This window comes from Bufo gargarizans, chromosome 8, assembly GCF_014858855.1.
Source record: "Bufo gargarizans isolate SCDJY-AF-19 chromosome 8, ASM1485885v1, whole genome shotgun sequence".
In the NCBI taxonomy this organism is placed as follows: domain Eukaryota; kingdom Metazoa; phylum Chordata; class Amphibia; order Anura; family Bufonidae; genus Bufo; species Bufo gargarizans.
This window is the reverse complement of record NC_058087.1, coordinates 27,807,764-27,835,233: the sequence shown is the minus strand read 5'-3', so window position 1 is coordinate 27,835,233 and position 27,470 is coordinate 27,807,764. Positions and strand designations below refer to the sequence as shown.

General features: G+C 45.9%; 1 protein-coding gene across 1 annotated transcript in view; it reads right to left on the bottom strand.

Moving 5' to 3' along the window:
- The window catches only part of CHPF (chondroitin polymerizing factor), a 39,851-nt gene that overhangs the window by 7,230 nt on the left and 5,151 nt on the right, over positions 1-27,470 (bottom strand). The window contains exons 2-3 of the mRNA XM_044303777.1: positions 14,314-14,878; positions 10,672-10,854 (exon numbers count right to left, since the gene is read on the bottom strand). Coding sequence (XP_044159712.1) covers positions 10,672-10,854; positions 14,314-14,878 — 748 coding nt within the window. The remainder of the gene's footprint in view (positions 1-10,671; positions 10,855-14,313; positions 14,879-27,470) is intronic.

Sequence of the window (27,470 nt, the reverse complement as noted above, 5' to 3'; positions counted from 1 at the left end):
TTTCCCATAGGTCTAGGTATGGGGAGCCTAGCTTTGTAAGAGCCATTGGAATTAGTCTCAAGGGGAGTAGGGGAGAAGGGGTAGGAGCCAAGACATCTCTCACAGATAGCAGATTAAAATCAGGCCGCTTGATGGTACTTGACTTTGGGTTCACTACTGTCTAAAACCCTCTGGATGCCAGAGATTGTTGCGCTATAGCTTCGATATCCGATTGCTTACTGGGCTTGAGTAATTCTATCCATCTGTTATGGTGAATAGCTTTATAATATGACAAGATGTCAGGCAGTCCTAACTCTCCATGTTCTTGCGTCTTGACCAGTAAGGTATAGGGCAGCCTAGGTTTACGCCCCTTCCACAGAAACCTGGTGAGAGTGGCTCTGACAGTGCTAAAGAAGGCTGCAGGTAAGTGCATTGGTATCATTGATGGGGTATACAGGATCTTTGGTACTATATATGTTTTTAGTAGGTTTTTGCGACCCATCCACGAGATAAAGGAAAAGTCCTATTCTTGTAAAAGGTGTTTTAGTTCGGTTAGAAGGGGGAGAAAGTTGAGTTTGTAGAGGTCTGTTAATCTGCTAGGTAGTTGGATCCCTAGATATTTGAGTTATGTTAGATGCCCAGGGGTAGGGAGAGTGTTGTTTAGCTATGGCTTCTTCTCTTATTGGAATGGAGACATTTAGTACCTCTGACTTGGTTACATTACTTTGAAATTGGATAATCTACCTTCTAGTAAACGTGTAGCAATGGGAGGTCTGTGGCTGGTTTAGAGAGTAGGTCGTGTGCAAAGGCGACACATTTTAATTGTGAAGAGCCTACCTTAAAACCTGCAAAGGAGGGTTTTGATGGATACTCTGAATCAAGGTCTCCACAACTAAAAAAACAAGGAGGGGGAGAGTGGGCGACCTTGCCTCGTCCCGTTTGTGATTTTAAAAGGGGGGGGGGGGGATAAGGTTCCATTTATTTTAATACGGGCTGAAGGTTGTGCATAAGGGTGAATATGGCCGAAATCAATTCAGGGAGAAAACGAAATTTGTGAAGGGTGGCTGCCATAAAAGCCCAATTGACTCGATTGAATGCTTTCTCAGCATCTATTCCTAGCAGAGCTGGGCAAGATGTATGACATGAAGTAGCTTACAAGAGTTGTCTCTTCCCTCTCTGTTTTTGATAAATCCTGCTTGTTCTTTTCCATTAAGACGTGGAAGTAAAGAGCTAATACGGGTCGCCAACAATTTGGCCCAAATCTTCAGGTCTAAGTTTAGGAGAGAGAGGACGTTAATTACCGCATGATTGTGGATTTTTACCCGTTTTATGGATTAGTGTAATATGTGCCTCCTGTGCTTGTGGGAAGAGGTTGCTCCCTGAAAGCAGATGGTTACAAAGAGAGTGTGGTAATAAGATGTCTTAGAATTTTCTGAAATAAAGGGGAAGACTATCCAGGCCAGGACTTTTCCCAGAGGGAAAGCTACGAAGCACGGTTTGTACTTCTGCAATTACTGGGGATATTAAAGCAACCGCTTCTTCTAAAGATATTGTGAGCAATTTTAGCAAATTCAAGAAAGATTTGAGATTGAGGGCTGGGAGGAATCTGGAGAGAGAGTTAGTCAAGTTATATAGGCCAGTATAGTATGATTGAAATGCTTTGGCTATAATCAGGCGTTCGTGCGAGTAGTGGCCCTTGGGACTTTTAGATTTTATGGATATACAGTACAGACCAAAAGTTTGGACACACCTTCTCATTTAAAGCGTTTTCTTTATTTTCATGACTATGAAAATTGTAGATTCACACTGAAGGCATCAAAACTATGAATTAACACATGTGGAATTATATACATAACAAAAAAGTGTGAAACAGAAAATATATTCATATAGTTCTAGGGTCTTCAAAGTAGCCACCTTTTGCTTTGATTACTGCTTTGCACACTCTTGGCATTCTCTTGATGAGCTTCAAGAGGTAGTCACCAGAAATGGTCTTCCAACAGTCTTGAAGGAATTCCCAGAGATGCTTAGCAATTGTTGGCCCTTTTGCCTTCACTCTGTGGTCCAGCTCACCCCAAACCATCTCGATTGGGTTCAGGTCCGGTGACTGTGGAGGCCAGGTCATCTGGCGCAGCACCCCATCACTCTCCTTCATGGTCAAATAGCCCTTACACAGCCTGGAGGTGTTTGGGGTCATTGTCCTGTTGAAAAATAAAATGATGGTCCAACTAAACGCAAACCGGATGGAAAAGCATGCCGCTGCAAGATGCTGTGGTAGCCATGCTGGTTCAGTATGCCTTCAATTTTGAATAAATCCCCACCAGCAAAGCACCCCCACCTCCATGCTTCACGGTTGGAACCAGGCATGTAGAGTCCAGCCGTTCACCTTTTCTGCGTCGTACAAAGACGCGGTGGTTGGAGCCAAAGATCTCAAATTTGGACTCAGACCAAAGCACAGATTTCCACTGCTCTAATGTCCATTCCTTGTGTTCTTTAGCCCAAACAAGTCTCTTCTGCTTGTCGCCTGTCCTTAGCAGTGGTTTCCTAGCAGATATTCTACCATGAAGGCCTGATTCACACAGTCTCCTCTTAACAGTTGTTCTAGAGATGTCTGCTGCTAGAACTCTGTGTGGCATTGACCTGGTCTCTAATCTGAGCTGCTGTTAACCTGCGATTTCTGAGGCTGGTGACTCGGATGAACTTATCCTCCGCAGCAGAGGGGACTCTTGGTCTTCCTTTCCTGGGGCAGTCCGCATGTGGGCCAGTTTCTTTGTAGCGCTTGATGGTTTTTGTGACTGCACTTGGGGACACTTTCAAAGTTTTCCCACTTTTTCGGACTGACTGACCTTCATTTCTTAAAGTAATGATGGCCACTCGTTTTACTTTACTTATAATTTGTATTATGGCAAGAAAAAAAAGCAGCTAACAGTCTATTCAGTAGGACTATCAGCTGTGTATCCACCTGACTTCTCCACAACACAACTGATGGTCCCAACCCCATTTATAAGGCAAGAAATCCCACTTATTAAACCTGACAGGGCACACCTGTGAAGTGAAGACCATTTCAGGTGACTACCTCTTGAAGCTCATCAAGAGAATGCCAAGAGTGTGCAAAGCAGTAATCAAAGCAAAAGGTGGCTACTTTGAAAAACCTAGAATATGACATTTTCAGTTGTTTCACACTTTTTTGTTATGTATATAATTCCACATGTGTTAATTCATAGTTTTGATGCCTTCAGTGTGAATCTACAATTTTCATAGTCATGAAAATAAAAGAAAACATTTTTTGAATGAAAAGGTGTGTCCAAACTTTTGGTCTGTACTGTACGTCCTGTCTCTTGACTTTTTGATCATAAAAAGGACATGAGTTTGCCTCCCTTGTGCCCATGTGCATATAGCTTATGTTTAAAATACAAGTGTTTTGCTGCTCTAAGGTCTGAGTTTTTGTCTAAGGGATAACAGTTCCTCTTGTCTACTCTGCAAGAATGAGTCTTTATTGAGTCGTTCCATGTTCGCCATTTGGTCTAGGAGGCGGTCTATCTTTTGCAGTCTCTCCTTTTTTACTCTCGAGCCCATTGCGACAAGAACCTCTCTTATATAAGCCTTGTGAGTTTCCCATAATAATGACGGGGATGTTTGGGGAGGGGAGAAAGTCTTCTTCAAGAAAATAGTTGGAGTTCTTGTCTGACCTTTAAGCCTCGAGCTTCAGAATCTAATAGAGACTCGTTAATTCGCCATATCCATTCACCCGGGGAGGTTGTGAAAAGAGGCATGACACTAAACAACTGGCATGATCTGAGAGGACTGAGGAGAAGAGGGAGAGAGAGCGGAAGTTGAGAGAAATATATAATCTAAATGTTGGAAGGAGTTATGAGGGATGGAATGGAAGGTATAGTCTCTCGTGGATGGGCTGCTGAGCCTCCATACATCTCCCAGACGCACGTTCTCTAGTTTGTCTTTGAGTTTGTTTAAGAGTTTGGCTGGAGTCTGGGACCCGGATGAAGAAAGAGTTAACATTCGGGTCCAGACTGACATTTAAGTCAGATCCTAGTATTATTCCTTCTGCAAACAATTGCAGTATATCTAATGCCTTTAGTAAACATGGAATTTGGCCAGTGTTAGGTGCATAAAAGTTGGCCAACATGTACATCTGTGAACCTAACTCTCCCTCCTGTATCTTGATATACTTGTTTGAGTACAAAGGGAACCTTGTGTCTAGCTATTGATACTCCCTTAGAGGCTGATGTGGTGTTGCAGCTGTGGAACCATTGCGAGAAGGGTGAGCTAGGGAGTTTTGGGATGCGATTTGTCTTAAAATGGGTCTCCTGTAGGAAGAGGATGCTGGTTTTAATCTTACGTACCAAGAGAAAAATGTGACTTCTCTTATTGTGGGAATTGAGGCCTTTTACATTAAAGGTGGGAATTGTGTAATCCATTTGTGGAGGAAGGCGGGAAGGCGGGAATGGTGCGAGTATGTGATGCAGGGTGGAAGGTGGAGATAGTGAGTAATAAGGAAGAGATTTTAAAGTAAAATTAAGAGGGGAGAAGAGAGATTTGAGAAAAAATAAAAAAGAATATAAAAAAAAAAAAAAAAGAAGGGGTAAGCCCCTATACTTCAGATTATAGAAGCCAGGTGGGAATGTAAGGGTGGCAGAAGAGCATGTGGGGAGAAAGTATAAACAAAGAAAAACTGCCCTGACCATCAGTGTATCTACAGTTTGGTATAGAGTAGACATGACAGGTGAGAAAAACAAAAACTGTAAAGTCATCAACCTTATGAGACTGGATAGTATAACAACTTGTGGAAGAAAGCCAAAAAATAGTCAGAACTAGTACCCAACAATCTGGTCAACAAGGGGCACGATCTCGAGCAGCTCCATATCTAGGAGCGACCATGCTTTGATAAGGTCTCCAGGTGTATGTATATGTATGCATTTCCCACTATGTAGGATGAAGAGCCCGAACGGGTAGAGCCATGGATAAGCAATGTTCTTCTGGCGCAGTATATCTTAATACAATGTAATCACTGTTCCAGCATGTGTCACCGGGGACTTCTCTCTAGAAGCTTTTAATATTTTGGCTGTATCAACATAGGAGAGTAAGCCACATATCACGTCCCTTGGAGGGTCAGCGGCGGTTTCACCTATTAACTCTGCGAATACCTCCAGTTTCTGGAGAGAATCAGTTGACCAGGATTCAGGTAGTCCTTTAATCTGTACATTACGCCTCCTGTTTCTATTTTCCTGGTCTTCTATTAGGGTCAGAGCCTTATTAATGTGGGCAAGATGTTCATTGGATCTAGCCTCCAGGGCTGAGGAGTGCGATACAATGGCGGCGCATGAGGTCTCAAGGCCTTCTACCCTGGCGCCCACGTGCTTTATCTCAGTTTTTATTTCTGAAAGTTCAGAGAGAACCGGGCGTAATGCTTGTGCAATGGTAGTTTTAAAAAAGGCTTTAGATGTGGCTGCAAGGTCAGACTCACCCTGTTCGTTTATGCCGCCGGTATGCTGGTCAGATTCATCCTCGCTTTCTGGCGTTGCAGAGTCTCCAGGCGCCATCTTGAGAGGCTTCTGCAGAGCTGGAGGATCGCTGTTGCAGGTATTTATGGATGTCCGACGAGTGTTTTGCATGCTGAAGGACACTCGTGGTCTCAGAGCGTTGGTCTTTGCCATATTTCACCATGTCTGGGCTGGTGCTGGTTCTAGAAGCTGTAGATAGGGGCTGCTGCTGAGGAGCTCATCTGTCACGTGTCTTCCTCCATTAGCGGTCAGGCCCCGCCCCCATCATAGACCCCCTTTTTGATGAGCTTCACGGTGGATCTGACAGTCTCCATTTTGAACTTGCGATATGTTATGTGTCCGTTTAGTGGCTTCAGATTTATAATGGTCCAGAATTTGCCATTCGATTTCCGAACTAAGAACAATGGGGAATAGTGACCACTTCCTATTTCCCTGTTGGGAACACTGTATTGCCCCTAGGCATAATAATTCCTCTATGCCTTTGGACAGAGAGGACCTCCAAGGCCAGGGGAGTTGGGTTATCTAGAACTTTTGTGGGAGAAGAGAATTCAACTCTACAACATAACCGTTTTTTACAATACTGGTTATATACGGGTCTGTGATGACTTGCTCCCAGGAATTTATGAAGGAGCCGAGTCTTCCCCCCCTCAACATGAATGGAGTCATTGCTTGGAAGAGGAGGAGGAAGGATCTCCCTTATTGGGGTTAAAAATAAAAATTCCTTCCTTCACCGCCCTTGGCATAGCTCCACCTTCCCGATTTTCCTCCATCTGATCTGGTATCCTGCCGTTTATGAAAAAAAACTGCCTTCTATTTTCGGATCTGTCTTCAGGAAAAAACTTTTTTGTGGTCTGTAGCATTTTCTAAGATCTTATCCAGATCGGGGCTGAACACATACTGCCCATGGAACGGTAAGGATATCAATTTGTTTTTAGATGTCATATCACCGGACCACAGGATTCTTCTGATGACGTTAGAGAGTACTGCTGTACTGGCAGAAAGTCTAACGGACTCAACGGAGGAGTCTGCCAGGAAATTGGTGGCCTTTCTAAGCAGAGGAAGTCTGTCTAAGATTTGCTCTCTTGGGGTCTTGTTAATTGAGTGGAGCTCTAACTGCTCCAGCAACACAGAAAAGATACGAGCTACACATGTCGCCGCCACTCCGGGTTTCAAAAGAGCAGCTGTAGCTTCCCACATTTTTTTTTTTAAGGAGGCTGTCCATAGGGTCTTTTAGGCTACTTTCACACTAGCGTTCGATCGGATCCGTTCTGAACGGATCCGATCATAATAATGCAGACGGAGGCTCCGTTCAGAACAGATCCGTCTGCATTATTTTAGCATATAACAGCTAAGTGTGAAAATAGCCTCGTACGGATCCGTCCAGACTTTCAATGTAAAGTCAATGGGGGACGGATCCGCCTGAAGATTGAGCCATATTGTGGCATCTTCAAACGGATCCGTCCCCATTGACTTACATTGTAAGTCTGGACGGATCCGCACGCCTCCGCGCGGCGCGGAGGCTGAACGCCGCCAGACTGATGCAGTCTGAGCGGATCCGCTCCATTCAGACTGCATCAGGGCTGGACGGCTGCGTTCGGGTCCGCTCGTGAGCCCCTTCAAATGGAGCTCACGAGCGGACCGACGAACGCTAGTGTGAAAGTAGCCTTAGCTGCACAGCGTCCTCAAAAAGGAAGGACCGTGCACTTTGCGACTTTGGCCACTGGGGCATAGACTCTGGTAATGGACTCCCAGTCTGTGCAATCTGCCTCAAAGGGGTACCGCCTTTTTATGCCACTGTGGAATAAAGGAGCTTTTTTTCAGGTTTGTCCCAGTCCGCTCTTATGATCTTCTGTATGCTATCCGGCACTGATAATACAGATCTCTGCCTCTCCCCCCAAACAGATCTAGGCTTCCTGGGAATCTCCATTCTGAATGTAGCTCTTATGGCTTTGATTAGCTCCTCAATATCCTCAGAATTAAAAAGGAATCTTTTATATTAGTCATCTTCATCGGATTCTTGAGATCTCAGGATCTGATAGCTCAGGATTCACGGAATCGGAATCACTTCCCACATACATAGGATCTCTAGAAGAACCCGGTCTATGGGGACGGGGGAGGGTCCCGGGCGGCCAGGGCAGATTGAACTTCCATTCTAACTATGAACTTAATATCCTCCAGTAGGCTAGATGATTTGGACTTGACAGACGCGGTACACTCCTTGCATAAAAGGTTTAGACCCAGAGGAAGGTAGACATTTAGAACAGAGACCACACTTCCTGGGTTTAACCTTGGCAGAAGAGGAAGACTCCTTTTCTCCCTGCAACATACAAGGGAGAGAAGAAGTGTCAACCACTACAGGGTAAGTATAACATAAGGAGGGTGCCTGACACAGGCTACTCACAGAACCCAGGGTAGTGGGGGCTCAGATCCAGAGCCAGTGGTGGTAGGGCACTTATGTTTCCAGTTCCCGTCCACAGAAACAGCAGACACTGCAGGCAGGGTGAGAACACTGGGTGCCATGTTGGGACTGGCATTGCCCTCTTTAAACATTAGGCATGCGCCGTCATGATGCTAAGCCACGCCCCCTCGGCATCTGACGTCATCACCTGGAGGAAAGCGCGTCCTAGCGTCGCTCCAGCCGCTTTTCCACTTCGCATAAAGCCCTCCTAAACTGCCGCAGAAGGGGGCTTTACCGGGGCCACCTTACAATAAAATAGGAGGGGCGGGGGTGGCCCGGGCACAGACCACACAGGAGGGAAGAGCCAGACCACCAGAACCGACCTCCGGTCTGCAGAGCAAGATAATCCAGGTCATGAAGAAAAAGCTAGGAACCCAAAGAGCTCCCAGCACTGGCAATGAGGGGGAAGGGGTGAGGTTTTTTTAAACTTCTGTGTTTTTTTTTTTTTCCTGTCCTATCAGAGGAAGTCAATCTCAGTGGATATATTAAAATTTATGTTGGCAGATGGTCCTTTTATTTGGTGGCGCCCCTGAGAGCTGTACCATGATCATGGCCCAGAATGGTCATCGCATGATATAAATTGCACATATAGGAAATAAAGATGCGTTAGAATTTTAATTTATAATTCAGTAATTGCCTGTAAAATTTATAAATCTTGGTAATTACATTCATGACATCTCACACCTGCAACTCCATGTATTGCAGTGGTCCACATATTGTAGTTTCTGCCTTCATCATATAATTCTAGGAATCTGTGATTCGCGTGTAATCTCTGATCCGGAGAACAAACAAACGAACGAACAATATATAGTTGACAATTATATTTTGTCTACCTGCAGCCACCACTGGGGGGAGCTCACGCATGATTCAATCAATCAGATTCAGCAAAAAGTTGTACAAGTCTGTATGTAAGGAGCTCCACCTAGTGGTGGCTTTAGGCAGGCAAAAAACAAACTTTAGGATTTAAAAGAGCCTCTGTCAGCATAATCAACCCCATTAAACCTTGTAGGGTTGATCATGCTGATTAGAATGGTACCTTATTTCTCTTTGTAGGTTGCAGTGGTGTGTAGATATTAGGATTTTTATCTTTAGGCAAATCAGGCAGAATATGTCCTATATACGTGGCCACCAAATTTGAACCACGCACCCAGTGATGCGAATGAAACACGGTTGATACCTGTATTTATGTTGTGTGCATGAGGCTTAAACCTACCGACACCAATCACACCATAACACGTATTAATGCTGGACAACCAACTATTAGTGAGCCACAGTGCAGGCGCCATTAGACAGGGCTGGGAAGGGGAGGGACTGAGCACAAGGGGTGTAGATGTAGTGGTGCTTGAAGCCCTACAGCCCACCCCTCAATGCTCCAACTACCTGATTTGCATAATGCTGCAACCTAAAAAAGATATTATGTTTTAATCAGCATGATCAACTCTACCAGGCAATAAGCCTGGTTTAATAGGGTTGATCATGCTGTCAGAGGATCTTTAATTCTAAGGCCATAAAGGGAGATCTGGAGCTCTGCATCTGCAGAACTGAGCGGTGGCCCCCCAGAGTTATTACTAGAGGTTAACTTTTAACCCCCGCCCAGTGTTCTAATGCCAAGACAACTGGAAAAGAGAAGAATCTCCATCCATCATCTCCTGCTCCGCATTTCACACAAGGCAGTAGCTGCAAAAACCGGTCTTACAGGTCATATGTGAAATAGCAAGAAATCAGCTTTGAGCCCTCGAGTATGAGAAGGGGGGGGGGGGTCAGAGGGTTCAGCTGCAGTCCTAATCATTGTATAGGATCCCATTCATCATCCAGTGTGCTGGAGGAGAAAAACTAAAGACGAGACTGGTATAGATAACATGCAGTGGCTATTCTGCGGTCTATAGAGAGCTCCAAATTCCCTGCAGTCTGAGGTAGATGATTAAATCATGTCTGCCTGCTTCCACCAATAGAGGGAGCTCACTGCATACATACCTGGCAGTAGGCTCCCTAGCTCCACCTAGTGGTGACTGCAGAAACATGACTATTGTTTAATGGGATATTCCAGCACATTAAAATAAACAAGCAGGAACCGGCCAGGGGAGGGTAGCCAAACAGCACCACAACAGCAGCAAATCATTTAGGCTACGTCTACACAGCGACATTTGTCGTGCGACAGATAGGGCACAACTACACTGCAACATTTTGTTGCACTAATGTCGTGCGACAATTTTTATAATGGCAGTCTATGGTGTCACACTGCAACATACTGCGACCCAACAGTCGCAGAAAAATCCATCTCGAATGGATTTTCTGCGACTGTTACGTCGCAGTATGTTGCAGTGCGACACCATAGACTGCCATTATAAAAATTGTCGCGCGACATTCATGCAACAAAATGTTGCGCGACAAATGTCGTCGTGTAGACGTAGCGCCGATCAGCTGTATGAGGAGACGGCACGCAGTGCGCACATGCCGACTCCCTTCTCTCTTCCTGTTTACTACTGCTGTCTATAGTCTTTGCCATGACAGGAAGAGAGAAGGGAGGCTGCACATTCACACAGTCTCCTCATACAGCTGATTGGCAGGGGTGGCAGACCCCCCCGCCGATCAGATACCGATGACCTATGCGGAGGATAGGCCATCAATAGTAAAAGCCTGGACAACCCTTTTAATAAACTCCCCCTATGTGTCTGCAGATGACCCTCTAGTATGTGCTGCATTCATGCCAGTGCCCACCTGTAGCTGCTCCATTTCTTGGTAAGTCTTCTCCAGTTCCAGCTGAGCAAAGTGCTTATGTAGACGATACATCTGCACCGGATCCAGGACCGGGTGGGCGGTGAAGGCGACCTTAAAGCGGGGGTCACTCTCCTTTTCAGGGTCCACGTTCTTCCCAAGTTCAAAGTAACGATACCGAATTCCCTGCAGAAAAGGCGAGGTACATGAGATCTTCTATGATCAGACATTCGCTGCTCATCTGTAAAAAGCTAACATCACACTGATAACACCTAATAATGACAGATAAGACAGCAACAGCCGATACATCAGCCTGTATATGGAAACTACGTGTTATTAGCACTGAGGAATATAGATCTACGAGAGCCATCCCAGCAGATGTAGAGCTACTCTAGATTCTGAACAAGATGGAATGGTTTGGAATTTCACAAAAAATTACCTGTCAAATGAATCTGATGTTTTGGCAATTTGTCTGTGGGTGCAGAAGCAAAATGTGCCAGACCCAGGCCATGCTCAGCCAAGATCAACTCCCATATGGCACATTTCTCCACATGGCCAGCACACACACCACAGCTGCAGACTCATTTACTCAGTACTGCTTTGTCTGTTCCATGCCATGTAGCTACTGCTGCCACTACTAAAGCTGCCGCTGTTACCCTGCACACCTTAGACATTACCCTATCCACATTGTACTGCTGCTCCCTTGTTCATAACAAGCCACTGTTTCTTCTGAGACTATCTTTTGTGTGTATAATTTTGCCCGTTTAGGCAAAAAAAAATTTGGACTGCTTGTTGACAACAAGCCACTGTTTTACTGTCCGATAACAGTGTGTGTGTGTGTGTGTGTGTGTGTGTGTGTGTTTAACCCCATCAGCCACCGCGATGTACCTGTATATTACAGCAGGCGCCCCGGCTGCAATGACCAGGATCTGTGAGGACTCTGAAAGTGGTAAATTAACCCCTTAAATGCAGAGTTCGATAGTGATCGCAGCATATGTGAGGTTAGGCAGAGATCGGTTACCATGACAGCCTTGGGCCTGCTAAAGCTTCCCAGGCCCATCATAGCAATCTGCCTTTAAAGCTGTGCACGAGGCACAGCTCAGCAGGTAGAGATGCAGAATCCCATTTACCAAAGGGGCTAAAAGTTAGGGGGACTTTTATCAAACTGGTGTAAAGTAGAACTGGTGTAGTTGCCCATAGCAAACATTCCTTTCATTTTCCAAAGGAGCTGTCCAAAATGAAAGTTGGACTCTGATTAGTTGCTATGGGCAACTATGCCAGTTCTACCAGTTTGATATATGACCCCCCTTCATGCTTAAAAAAAAATAAAATTAATATTAAAAGACCAAAAATATTAAATTACCCCCATTTCCAGAAGAAAAACAGAATGCTACCAAATTTGTATATGTGTAAATACCCATTATAGTAGTTATATTCTTGTACATAGGAGCAGTATTATAGTAGTTATATTCTTGTACATAGGAGCAGTATTATAGCAGTTATATTCTTGTACATAGGAGCAGTATTATAGTAATTATATTCTTGTACATAGGGGCAGTATTATAGTAATTCTATTCTTGTACATAGGGGCAGTATTATAGTAATTCTATTCTTGTACATAGGGGCAGTATTATAGTAATTCTATTCTTGTACATAGGGGCAGTATTATAGTAGTTATATTCTTCTACAGTGGGTAATATTCTAGCTGGTGTGGCAAACATTTCACTTAAAAGAACTAAGGGGGGGGGGGGAGAGGATGAGGAGGGAAAAACCTTCCCCTGTTCCCTGTACATCATGAAGTATAATCTAGGAGTATTTACTGTAGAAATCCAGGAGGGAATAAACCATTAATTCTCTATACATCACTGCATGTGATTAACTTAATGTAACTTTCTGCATGTATTTAAACACTAGGAAAGCATTCATTTTCCGCACATGAAGATCTACGTCAGCATTTCTCAGCCCATACTCTGCGCGGTGGGTGCGCGGTGATGACTGCAGGTCTCACTGTTCCTTCTCGTACAGCGGTCCCAATGTATGACCCACAGGTCGTCAGCACAAAGGCGCCTTATATAGTGCAGGCTCCAAGTGGAGAAAACAGCGGCTTTCTTCTTCTTCCAGTACGGACACTCCGAGGTGCACGTCCCTATATAGTTTACTTACACAGACATTTACTTCACCGCACAGAACAGTCAATATTAAACCATTTACTTTTATTTCATGTTCATAAAAAAATTTATAACCTACAAAATTATTCATTAGCAGAATAATAAACAGCCGCTGGGTTGAAAGTTAAAAAGCTTACATCTATGGCAAGATATGGCTAAAGGCCCAAAGCCTGAGGCTGCACTACTGAGAGCTTTTTATCATCACAAATCCTCTTCTGATATCAGAACTTGGCCCTGATTGATAAAAACTGGTGTAAAGTAGAACTGGCTTAGTTGCCCATAGCAACCAATCAGATTGTAGGTTTTTTTCAGAGCTCCTTTGTAAAATGAAAGGTGCAATCTGATTGGTTGCTCGGCACAACTAAGCCAGATTTCCTAAACACCAGTTTTGATAAATCAGGGCCCTTGTGTCCATTCAGATCAACCGACACATCACGCCACCTCCTGTCACCTCGTTTTCACTTATAAAATGACGGCTACCGATTTTTCTTCCACACGCAAACAAGTTCTCAAGAGCCCATAGTTGCCAACGGCCTGGCTGAAATGGGAGGGGCTAACAAACCACACCTATAAGTGGGTGTTCCTGGGCAGGGTAGAACGCCCCCAGGGGTGGGGCTTACATGCCCCGATATTGCCAACTGAAAAGTTAATAAGTATGCGTTATCCATCGCTGCAAGCGTCCAAGCCCTCCTGTGCTAAGAGCGTGGCAACACGATGAGGTTACATTGCAGTTGCGCCATGGCCACTCAGGCCATAGCGGGCACTAAAACTAATCAGGATCGCAATATTCAGTGGGCCTGCCAATGGGCAGCCATTAACAATACAGACCCACTAACCACAAGCCCCGCCCACAAGTGGGTGTTTCTTGTATTAGCCCTGCCCATTTTTGGCCCAAGACAGTGCAAATCTTCTCGGACTGTTTCTAAAAAAAATTGGGGACAGTCCCAGCAAATTCAGGATTACGACTATACATTGCGGTCTTAATTAGTTTAATTAGAGCCCACTACGGCTCGTACTCAACGCCGTGTGGTCGTACCCTAACCGTTCATATCTCCACCCCACGGTGAAATCTTGCGCAGTGAAATTCCTGCACATTACAGACACCGCTAAGGGCCCGTGCGCTCTAAAATCTGTGATGTCCACAGTAATGCCTGTAATATGCAAGATCAAGACTCACCGGGGGAATGAGTGACATCACAGGCAGGGAGCTGGAAAGAGGAGGAGCTATGAATGGTTAGGAATAGGAGGGCTTCGGCACTTGCAGCTATAGGTACCACCCCCTGGGCACTTAGGGCCTCATTTGCCTATAGAATATGAACATACGAAGGCATGTTTAAAATGCTGAATTGATTAACAGGGGAGACAGAATCCCTTTAATCTGGATCAGCTCAAGGTCTCCATGACAACACAGCCTCAGGGTTTTGGGACCATAACCCCTGACCTTGTTAATTACTATGGAGACATCCATTAGTCTTACCTCGTGCACCTCGACGCAGTTGACGTGGGTGTAATCGATGATGCATCTCCCGAGCCACTCGTCGGGTCTGGCGCTCAGGATATCGTTGCGGCAGCTTTCCAAATGCGGCTGCAGCTTTTTCAGAAGACTTCTGGAAAGGAGATAGCCGAATCCTCCGTAGCAGTACCTCCCCTCGGTGTCACCGCCGATGAACTCCTCAGGCCGGCCCAGGTACAAGTCGGCATCGATGCTCAGATGGGCGGCGAGTTTGGAAATCCGATGAGCCTCAGTGTAAGTGTCGTCCTGCACCAGGTAGAACCAGTCGTACTCTTGGATGTAGTGATCCAGCAGATGCTTCATCGTCTGGTACATGTTCCAGATAGGCCGGTCATCTCCATGGGTCACCACCGTCATGCCGTGAGGGAGCTTTCGGCCACGCATGCCCGTGAAGTAGACCAGCCTATCCAGCCGGTGGCCTAGGGTCCGGTTGACTGCTACGGCCAGGGTGTTCAGGGTGGTCTTGGAGGTCAGGACGCCAACAAAGAGCTGCTCTCTGATGCCAAGTTCTGTGCTGATGTAGCGAGACCTAGAACCAGGGGAAGAGAGACCAAAAAGTTAAGATGGCTGCCATTAGTGTTGATCACAAATATTCGAATTTTTATCGCAAAAATTTGCGAATATTTCGAATATAGTTATATATATTCGTAATTTCGAATATTCGAAAAAAATATTCTTTTTTTTTTTATCAGTACACATGATCCCTCTGGGCCAATAAGAAGGCTGCAATATACTTGACTTTAGGAGTAGTAGTGTTTGCGAATTTTGCTCTATATTAGTTTTTTTCGAATATTCGCTATATTGCTATATATTCTTGTTTTAGAATATTACGAATATTCGAAAAAACAAAGTTATAGCAATATAGCGAATATTCGAAAAAACAAATGTAGAGCAATTTAGCTAATATAGTGCTATAATTTTCTTTGTCTAATAGTTGTAAGTTGAAAAGTTCGCAATAAAAAATTAGAATCCGAAAATTTGCATATTACACAATCATTACCTTGCCGATTGAGTTAAAAAATAATAATAATCGTAGAATATGACGAATATTCGAATTTGCGAATATTCTACAAAATATTCGCGAATTCAAATATGACCCCTGCCGCTCATCACTAGCTGCCATACATTTTTTGGATGTTACAATCGGTTTAGGCCCTGTTCACGTCTCAGTTTGTAGATCCGGCACAGAACAGCGGGGTTTAGGTCTGGCCGAAACCTGGCAGATCTGCAGCTGCATGAGCAGGGGGTCTTTTAAGCAACTAAAATGCAAACAGTGAAGATTTCCATTCAGCAACAGCAAGCAGAGATCCTGAAAATTTGAGGAGGAATTGAAACCAAAGTATATTGCAGAACTTATAAGACGAGCTATCACAGCTCCTAACATTTGTTGTAGTAACTTCCTGCATTCTGGAGCATCTATTCTTACGACTATGTTGAATGATTCCTCTGTTATTCCTACTAAAAGTTATGAATGCATTGACAGCCGTTTACAATGAAGGTCCGGATGGGTGTTACCAGTTCGGGGGGTGTCCCTCTACATTCTGACATTATACAATCAGTGCTGCTGGTAACACCCATCTGCACCGTTATTGCACACTGCTGGCAATTCAGTCATAACTTCTAGCAGGAATTATAAAGGGATGGTATAACAGTCATAAGAATAGATGTTCCAGTATTATTATTATTTTTTTACACGGGTAGAAAATCAAATTGTCAATCACAAGAAAGGGGCCCAGTGTTTCCCCGGCAGCGGCAACGTGCAAATGTGACCGCCGCTCCACTAAAATGGGGTAACGTCTCAGTTTTCCTGATTGGTGGGGATCCCTGCCAACCAGGCAATTAGGAGTTTCCCTAGGTTTCCTGTGTAATTTGCGTAAATTTTCTGCCGTAGACTATGGTGAATAGGTCAGGCCCCAAAGGCAGATGCAAAGAGCGTCTCCCTCTTTGGAGGACCCGACGAGTCCATACATTACGTGCAACCAGTTGATAGCTGATGGTCCCGGCAGCCCTGTGATCAGCTTATAGTCGAGCTGAAGTAGTAGATGTAGTAAACCCCCTTTAAGTAGGTTGGGCTACCAAGATCACCTTCACACCAAGATGATAGCTAAGAGCTCTGAAGAATTCCAGTCCCGATCCTAAGTGGCTGACAAGTGCGACTGACGAAGTCCAGCAGAGAGGATTACAGGGTCTGCATCTACCACCGAGCCCAACTGCTCAAATCTCCACCAAATATTCCCATTCCCTTAGTGGGACTAGACCAGGGTTCCCCAACTCCAGTCTTCAGGGCCCACTTGCCGGTCAGGATTTAGAAGTATCCCACAGAATGAATACCTGTGGTAAGTCCTGATGCATGGACACCAATTATATCAGCTGCCCAATACTAAGGAAATCCCGAAAACATGACCGGCAGCTGGGCCCTGAGGACTGGAGTTGAGGACCACTGGACTAGACGACCCCGTCCTGGGAGGTCCTTAATTCTGCTACTTCTGGAAGAGCCGGACTCGAGACAAGTCCTACAGACGTGATTGACAAGTCGCCCCTTCTACGGTAATTAGTTTACCCTATAATCTCTGCTCAGTAATAGCTTTGGGAGGCCTTAGAGTCAAATCAATTACAGTCCTGAAAGTCCATGTCATCTGTCCACTGCGGCCTATAGAGGCGAGAAGGTGTCCAGTTCGGGTTAGGACACACGCAAACGACCGTGTGCAGTTCAGGAAACATGGCCCATGTGTCCGCAGCATCTCCAGGACTGACAGGGGCTCATCGGAGCCGAACTCACTGCATCATAGTGATTTACAATGCAGCGAGTTCCTAGCTAGCTGCGGGTCACATGATCACTGTAGATGGGCGACACCAATTTAGGGGTGTGTCCCTGCACAGTCTGATACGGTTAGCATTGATTCGATCATGTCAGACTGTGGAGGGACACGCCTCCCAACTGGTAACACCCAGCTGGACCTTCATTGCAGACTGCTAGCAATTCATTCATAACTTTTAGTAGGAGTAATAAAGTAGTCATAATAAAGGAGTCATAAATATAGTTACTAAAACAGACGCGTTAGGAAAGGAAACAGCTCCTCTTTAAATGATTAGACACCCATCTCTGTGCCGGGGTGGAGAGAGGTTGCCATGAGGGTTTCATGCTTTGAAGGGCCCGCCATATCCTGTATTATACTGAAAAGCCGTTGATTCCTATGGGCGCTGTAACACTCAGTTTCCCCTGTGGAGGCGCTGCAGGTAAATTGAGCACTTCCTACCAGATTTCACCATAGAATGCGGCTGATCGGCGGGGGGGGGGGGGGGGGGAAGGGGGGGGGCAGTTTGTGATCAGCTCATTGCCAAGGGATCTTTCTAACAAGCAGGGTCTGTCCAAAGCGGAGAATCCTTTAAAGATCCTAGAAAGTCCGACCGCTAAGCAGCCATTTTGGTAGTGCGATTGCGTTTCAGCGTGACCGCGCTCTGCAGACTGCAGCGCGTCGTCCACCATCAGCCTCCTGCTCTCACATCTGGGTTCTCTCCGCCTTGTCGTACTTGTGCATATAAAGTCTTGGCTCCAGCCGCTGCACGTTTCCCCATCCCCCACCCCGAGAGAGGGAGGAGGAGACGGGATTAGACCGTGCAGAGAAAAAGACATGAAGTGCAAGATACCAAGAAGGATCCCGCCGCGCTCCCCCAGCAGAACAATCACCTGTCTGTAATGGAGGCCAACACCTTGAGTAAACTCTAGCCCCACAGTTATATATAGGCTCAGCTCCCCGGACCTATGAGAATCTATAGAAAGATGTGCATTACTACATCCCTGCAGATATGACGCCCTCCTTCAGGACCCCCAACTATCAGCCAGAGCAGAGTGTGACTACAAAGAGGACACGCCACCTCCAAGAATTGCACAGTCCACCGATTTCAATGGGAACTGCAATACTTAATTTGCCCTGCGGGGGCACTGCAGGAAAAACTGAACACTGGCTTGTAGGTCCTCCTGAAGAACACAGATGATGGTTGCAGAGGGAGACAGTCAAGAGACCCTTCAATAAAAAGGCTGCCCAAAATGGACCACCCCCTTTAAAAAGGTTAAGGTCATCTGGTAAAGGAGGATATGCCATTGCTTTATGATCACAGGGGCCAGATCTGTAGGGGCCCCCTAACCCATCTCAAGAATGATGTTCTGCATCCCCCTTTATCCCGTGTGTTGGGAACCACAGCACCGCTCTATTCAAGTGACTGGGGCAGACTGCAGTTCCATGCATATTCGGTAGCCGGGGTGGCGCTGCTGTGCAGGGTAAACTCAGAAGGGGACATCGAGCTTCATTCTCAGGATGGACGGGGGTCCCAGAGGTCACAAACTCACTGATCATAAGGTTATGCTATATCAGAGCAATGGGAATATCCCTTCAAGACGAAATACAGCAGAAGCCAACAGGCCCAGCTACAAGAGATCCATAGCAGTCACCCTCGTTGGCGCAGCTTGTGGATTGACTGACTGCATATCTGCAGAGATTCGACCATCTGAATATTGAGGGATTGCCAGTTAAGCGATTGTCTAATCCAGGGATCAGCAACCTCCGACACCCCTGCTGTTCTGAAACTACAATTCCCAGAATCCTCCTTTCACTCCTATGGGAGTTACAAGAACAGATTAGCAGGTGTACATGCTGGGAGTTGTAGTTTCACACTGCAATTGGAGTGCCGGAGGCTGCTGATCCCTGGTCTAGTCCTTATGGGCACTTTCCCACGTGACTGTGCAACTAAAACAATTTGGTAATGCACTTCGGGGTCTCTCCAGTTGCTGCACCCCTGTGCTGACAGGGCATGTTGGGAGTTGTAGTTCTAGAGCCACTGGTTGGAGAGGGCTCATCTGTGTGCGCTGCCAGTCACCCACTATGTGGCACAGCTGCAGTTATTTTTAGACAAAAAAAAAAAGTTTAAGGCAACCTTCAAGTTGTATCTGACAAGTGATCTTGCCCAATCCTGCGCTCGGCACTGCTACATCACAAACACACCGAGGTTACGTCCACACTGCAGCTGCAACACATCTAGATCTGAGCCCGCCGCTGACATTAAAGGGGGCGCCAAACCTAACGACCGATATCTATGGTGGATTTTACACAAGATAAGCGGCGCCCTGGAGAACTGTTGGCCACTTATCTTTTGCCCTGGATTGTAGTTTTGCAGCAGCCGGAGAGGTTGGGGAATACTCCTCCTGCCATGACACTTTCTACAGATATTACATTGGACGAGCTTCACTCCACATCACCGCAACGTGTACATTAAATATAACAGCACCTTACGAATAATTTTCCTCCACTGAGAGAAGCAAATTCCTTTCACATATTTAGACGAAAATTAAAGCCGGGGGGGAAATCAGGAGTTGGAGGAAATCTCCGTCTTTGATCTTCGGGTTATTAGTTTATTGTTCCAATTAGCTGCAGGGGATAGAAGAAGCGGCTGCTGGAAACCGTAATAGGCGTGCAAGATGGGACCCACATGAAAACCGCCGCTCAGGAGTACCATCTCCTACTAACAGGCGACCCACCTACAGGAATGTGGAAACCTAGAGAGGAACTGTCAGCATGTGCCAACTATGCATTATAACCCCCCCAGACCATGCCCCTATAACATGTAGGACTGAGCAATATACAGTGTATGGAAAGATATAACCTACTGAGTTACATCCTGTATTATACTCCAGAGCTGCACTCACTATTCTGCTGGTGCAGTCACTGTGTACATACATTACATATCCTGTTCTGATCCCGAGTTACATCCTGTATTATACTCCAGAGCTGCGCTCACTATTCTGTACACACAGGCAGCAGGGCACCTCCATGCCATGGATACTTCCAGCAGATTGGCAGTGTTGTACACACAGCTCAGCTCTACATCTGCAAATGATAAACCATGACAGCAAGTGTTCCCCTGTATGCGAGGTGCTACATCCTGCACAGTGTCAGCCGCCACCACATGTAGTGATGTCAACAGGATATGATCTGGGACCCGAAATGTAGTGTGTTAAATGTGAAAACTAAAAAAATAAAAATTAAAAAAAAACACACAAATCACATTTTAGCTTGGAAACAACTCTTTGAATAGAGTCATAGAATTGCAGTTTAGACTGACACCGTGAAGCAAGGCAGCAGAGGATATTGAAGCATGCAGATTTATCATAGTCCTCCTCTGTGCAGGGGCTGTAGCTCGCCCCAGTAAAGATATTGGACGCTACGAACAGGAAACTATTTGACGGCCACAACAGCTTTTTATCTGCGCTCTACAACAGCCTCTTTGTAGCCGCAGCACATGATGGAGGGCGGCTGCCTGATGTCCTCCTGGCGTCCAGAGAGTCTAAAAACCGCTGACGACTTCCCAAACCCACAACCATTCGGTACAAGAGCAGCCTGCAGTCACTAGAGGGCGCTCCTTTATACAGGACCCAAAAGGCCCCTTTCACACGGGCGAGTTTTCCGCGCAGGCGCAATGCGCGACGTGAACGCACAGCACCCACACTGAATCCTGACCCATTAATTTCTATACGTCTGTGCACATGGGCGTTTTTTTTCACGCATCAGTTCTGCGTTACATGAAAAATCACAGCACGTTCTATATTCTGTGTTTTTCACGCAGCCCTGGCCCCATAGAAGTAAATGGGGCTTCCGGATGCGATGCGTTTTTCACCGATGGTTGCTCGGGGATGTTGTTTGTAAACCTTCAGTTTTTTATCACGCGCGTGAAAAACGCATCAAAATGGATTGTACCCGGCCGGAAAAAACTGAACAACTGAACGCAATCGTAGACAAAACTGACAACTTGCTTGCGACATGGTGCTAGTTTCACTGAACGCACCCTGACAAATACCATATGGTTCGTGTTAAAGGGGCCAAAGAGCATCTCTCTCTGGAGGACCCGACACGACTACCCATTGTAAGCCATTGGAGCCGTGCAATGCCTCATTTCTCCTGTGGTGGCGCTGCAGGGAAGTTAAACACTGGCTCCCATGTCTTCCCACCATCTGCTGTTTACTTATCTTGTACGGATCTTGAGCAACTTTGTATTTTACTCTCCAACGAGCAGACGCCGTGCCAGGCTTAAAGGGAGTTGGCAGACTTGCTTTGACCACAGGATATGCAGCGTCCCACTACGTGAGGAAAAGGGGACACTTCAAACTTCTGTGTATGTCCACTTATGCCACTATTTATTCCCTCTGTGATAGCTGTAAACTCCTCACAACCGGCTGGTGGCTGCATTTACACACTTTGTTTATATATATATATATATATATATATACACACACACACACACACAGTACAGACCAAAAGTTTGGACACAGCTTCTGATTCAAAGAGTTTTCTTTATTTTCATGACTATGAAAATTGTAGATTCACACTGAAGGCATCAAAACTATGAATTAACACATGTGGAATTATATACATAACAAAAAAGTGTGAAACAGCTGAAAATATGTCATATTCTAGGTTCTTCAAAGTAGCCACCTTTTGCTTTGATTACTGCTTTGCACACTCTTGGCATTCTCTTGATGAGCTTCAAGAGGTAGTCACCTGAAATGGTCTTCACTTCACAGGTGTGCCCTGTCAGGTTTAATAAGTGGGATTTCTTGCCTTATAACAGGGGTTGGGACCATCAGTTGCGTTGTAGAGAAGTCAGGTGGATACACAGCTGATAGTCCTACTGAATAGACTGTTAGAATTTGTATTATGGCAAGAAAAAAGCACCTAACAGTCTATTCAGTCGGACTATCAGCTGTGTATCCACCTGACTTCTCCACAACGCAACTGATGGTCCCAACCCCCTTGTGCCACCATATGGGTGAATAAACTTATACTTCACTGAAGATACATCTGGAGTGCAGTCCGATTTTTTTATTCTGTGTGTTTTGTATGAGGTGCCCCTGGCCAATCCCCAGATAGGGAACTAAGCCCAAGGACCACTGGATCCCTGCTTTTTTGTGCTGTCCTTCCCTTCACTGCGGGCCAGGGAGCGCTGCTAACCGTGAGTAAAACTACTACCACCCCCATCGGCCCACTGCGTTGCCCGGTCGCTGCAGATATACCCGGCTTCTGCAATCACATGACCTAGTGGATAGAGTCTCCCCCCCCCCATAGGTATATTTTTACCTTTTGGGTCATTTGGACCCCATTTTTGTGCACTCCCATAATGCACCATAGACAAGACGTCAATTCTCCTACTATGGCGCTTTGAGAAACACCACTTCTCCAGTGTCGCAGTACAGCAGAGCTATAGATCACAGGGGGATTTAGGGTTAATACTGCCGTCCTCTCAGCATCTGATGACTGGTACATTTGGTCGGCGGTCTACCAGCATGAAATGCGCTTTAATGACAGGGGGCTGAGATTTTGGAGACGAGGGCACTGCCAGCTTAATCCTGCAGGTAAAAAAATAAAAGAAATTACAGTGTGCGCCGCCGTGGTCGCTCGGGCGGACACAATGGGCTTAACAGCAGAGGGAAGAGCGATGGCAGCGAGAGGTGCTTATTAAGTGCCCCGCTAAGTGCCAGTCTCTGTATGAGGGGGCGAGCGGTGCTCTGGACAAGGGAAGTGCACATAATCACTACCCAGCGAGTCTTTAAACACCAAGAAAGTAAAATCTCGAAAAGCGAAAACGCCACAGAGACCTGCAGGCGAAGACTTCAACAGGGGCACCCACTGCTGCCGGCCCCGCCCCCCCATTTAAACTGACAACCAAAAATAATTTTTAAATAATAAAATATATATATATTTATATATTTATTTATTTAATGGCAATGCCCATCATGGGGGCAGAAAGCAAGTGTGTACTTTTTACAAACGTATGTACTACAGAGAGGGTCCAGGTGTAGGCGCTTCCAAGGACCAAAACAAAGATTTCTGGAGTCCACTTGCAACCCACCTCCCATCCAAGTCATGTTGGATAGGGCACGGTGAGGCAGTCTATAAAAAAGGGGTTGTCCAAGAGTTAAAATAACAAAAAAAAAATAATCTCACATCTGCTTTCTTCCAAAAAAACAGCGCCACACCAGCCCACAGGTTATGCCAGGTATTGCAGCGTAGCTCCATTGAAGTGAATGGAGTTGAGCTGCAGTACAACATACGGGCTGTGAATAGGTGTGGTGCTGTTTTTGGAGCCATGTTTTTCTTTTTCCTGGACAACTCATGTAAGGGGCCAGTCCTAACCTTATAAAGCCCAATAATCATTATGGACTACAAGAATACTACAGCCATCTAATATACTTAAGATCTCCGCTTGCCGTCAGTGAAGGAAAACGCTTTTCCAAGCAAAATGTGCCAGAAAAAGAATTTATTAGACATCTCAGCGCGACAGTTTCGAAGTGTCCTGTAATCTGCCAATAGTTAAATTATTGGCCACTAGGTGGCGTAATAAAGGTGGGGGCCATTTACAAAAATAGCAATTTCTCGTTTACACCCACAAGATGAATTCCTGCCGAGACCCCAATTCATCTCCCAGCTGGGGATTTGTTACAGTTGTATCCAGTCTAGACAATCCTTTGCTCCTGTCCTGAGGGTTTGTAACAATGTATCAGCACAGGTACAGCTAAGGGCCCTTTCACACTTGCGTTATTGTCTTCCGGCACTGAGTTCTGTCGTCGGGGCTCTATGCCGGAAGAATCCTGATCAGTTTTATCCTAATGCATTCTGAATCAAGTGAAATCCGTTCAGGATGCATCAGGATGTCTTCAGCTCCGGAACGGAACGTTTTTTGGCCGGAGAAAATACCGCAGCATGCTGCGCTTTTTGCTCCGGCCAAAAATCCTGAAGACTTGCCGCAAGGCCGGATCCGGAATTAATGCCCACTGAAAGGCATTGATCCGGACTTAAGCTAAAACGTCGTTTCGGCGCATTGCCGGATACGACGTTTAGCTTTTTTAGTGGTTACCATAGGTGCCGAGACGCTAAAGTCTTGGCAGCCATGGTAAAGTGTAGTGGGGAGCGGGGGAGCAGTATACTTACCGTCCAAGCGGCTCCCGGGGCGCTCCAGAGTGACGTCAGGGCGCCCCAATCGCATGGATCACGTGATCGCATGGCACGTCATCCATGCGCATGGGGCGCTCTGACGTCATTCTGGAGCGCCCCAGGAGCCGCACGGACGGTAAGTATACTGCTCCCCCGCTCCCCGGTCCTACTATGGCAACCAGGACTTTAACAGAGTCCTGGCTGCCATAGTAACACTGAACGCATTTTGAAGACGGATCCGTCTTCAAATGCTTTCAGTTCACTTGCGTTTTTCCGGATCCAGCGTATAATTCCAGCAAGTGGAGTACACGCCGGATCCGGACAACGCAAGTGTAAAAGAGGCCTTAGGCTACTTTCACATTAGCGTTTTCAATTCCGCTACTGAGATTCGTCATAGGATCTCAATAGCGGAAGAGAACGCTTCAGTTTTGTCCCCATTCATCTAGTAGTCCCAAACCCGAAGCAGATCGGCCGGCACCGCTCCTGTCCGTTCAATAATGGCTCAAATCCTACCCATCACAATCAGCTACCTTGTGCGTCACCCCCAATTCCTCATAGATTGTAAGCTCTTGCGAGCAGCGCCCTGACTCCTAGTGTTGCATATTAGCCAGTTACTTTTGTTTTGTACATAACCCTATGAATTTGTAAAGCGCTGCGGAATATGGTGGCGCTATATAAATAAATTGTATTATTATTGCCAATGGGGACAAAATTGAACGAAACGGAGTGCAGCAGAATGCTTTCTGTTTATTTTTTCCCATCCATCCCTGTCCCTACTGAGGTCATCTCCAAATCCACAAGTGTCTCAGCTGGAATTCCCAAAAATTTAAGCTCCAAGGACTACCTGGACTGGATAAGCAAGTAACAAACCCTCAGCTGCGAGAAGTATTCGTTCTACACAAGCTTCCAGTCTCTTGATATAAACAAGAATGTTCTCATTGACTGAAAGAAAGCAGAGATTTTAGAAATAATGAAAAATGTATATAAATTCTACCAGTCAGGGACGGATTTTGCCTGAGGAGATGCGGCGGATTCTGTGCAGAGCGCTCAGTATTCTGTATTCCAGGAATTACCCGGTAATCGCAGCCGCGTGCCGTCATTTAGACATACGCCCCTGACTAGCATATGTCTAAATAAAAATAATTATATAACCGACCCCTCCAAAATCTGGTTTCTGTGAAAGACACACAGCCGCCATTACAGCTTGGCGTCGCCCCGTTTTACCAGACACCTGAACCGTAAAGCTTCATGATCCATGAACCTGGACAAACAGATATTTGAAAGCGTTCGGCAGGTTGGATTGTTTCGCCTGCACGCTGACACTTTCCTGATGAACGAGTTCCTGCAGGGCCCTTGAACAGGGTCATTGGTTCTTAAAGGGGCAGTTCCATTATTTATCTCCTGACAAGTATTTCAAAGGCTGGATCCGGGGAGATGAAACCAGCGATGGAGATACCGGGAAGGGAAGGGGGGGCTGCTCCAAAGCGCTCCACCCGACATTCACCCTGGTTTCACACTTAAGAGTTTCTCAAACGCGCGTTTTTGTCGCGCGTTTTTTTAATAGTGAACGCGCGTTTGGGTGATTGACAGCAGTGTTGTCCCAAGAGTCTATGGCCCAAACGCGCGTCAAACGCGCCAAAAAAAGCTCCTGTACTTGTTTGAGCGTCTGGCGTTTTACAGCGCGTTCAAACGCGCTGTAAAACGCGAAAATGTGAACCAGCCCCATAGGGAAGGGTTTTCATGTGTTGCGTGTTTTACAGCGCGTAGGAACGCGCTGTAAAACGCTCAAGTGTGAACTTAGGGTCAAGGTGAAGTTTGTAGCTGAAGGTCCCATTTAGAAATGAGCCAAGTTTTGGAAAATTCGATACGGCTGCTTCACCGAATTTACCCAAAAACTTGCTTTGTTGCGAAGTGCATTTTATTTTATTTTTTAATTAGTGGGTGCAATGACAGGGAATGGTGATAGCGCTGCTCCTAATCATTGTACCCCTGAGATGCCACGTTCATACATGATCGCAGCATCTGAGAGTAAAAACTGAAATTCGGATCAATTTCAAATTTCATTAACTCTGAATTTCTTCAGAAATTAAAATAAATAAAAAATCTCCAGCTTTCTGATAGACTTGGCGTTTTGGTTTCACACCATTTTCAAGAGAGACAAGGGCATGCTGCAATGGTGGCATGGGGTGCCCCCCCACCATGGTCACGACATGGACTAAACATGTGGCTCCTCAGCAATGAGGCAAGTCATGCAGTAGGTAAATGGGCTCCAGGATATCCTCCGGGCCCCTATTGTACACTAACAAAACTGCCAACAAGAAGTCATTAAAACTAATGAGAAACATCTTCATTCTGCACGTAGCCGAAGCCTCTGTCAATAAGGGGGGGGCTCCCATTTACTGACAGCATATTTACCCCTCCAGCAAGAGATCACCATACAGCTCCGGTTTATCACAGAGCCCTTAGTGTTGAAGGAGTTAACCCCCATGGGCATTACAAGGAAACGTATCATCGACAAATGGCTTCCTGAAGTGCGGCCTACCGGCAGGACAGGGGCTCTGTAAAGGCGAGCGCCGACCCTGGAGACAGACATCACATGTGAATGGACACGTCGCGCCAAACCCTTCTCCTGCCACTGAGCAATCGACGGATAAAGCTGTTACTTTATTATATCTGCTCCTGGGAAATCTGGGTGACAATATGGCCACCAATACCAGGGTTGTGTTTGTATAGTTATGCAGTGACCCATCCTGATCGCTCAGGAACCTGGACCTCCGCCTGATCTGCTCCCTAAGGAACCCTTAGGCCCCTTGCAGGCGAGCATGACGGATTCGGTCCGGATGTGTTCAGTGAAAAATGCAATTTCGCAAGCAAGTTCACTCAGTTTTGTCTGCGATTGCGTTCAGTTTTTTTCCGCGCGGGTGCAATGGGCATTGATGTGTTTTTCACGCGCTTGATAAAAAAAAACCTGAAGGTTTACAAACATCTCTTAGCAACCATCCGTGAAAAACGCATCACATCCGCACTTGCTTGCAGATGCAATGTGATTTTTTTCACGCAGCCCCATTCACTTCTATGGGGCCAGAGCTGAGTGAAAAAACAAGCAAACAAAAAAAAACAAAAAACACTGAATATAGAACA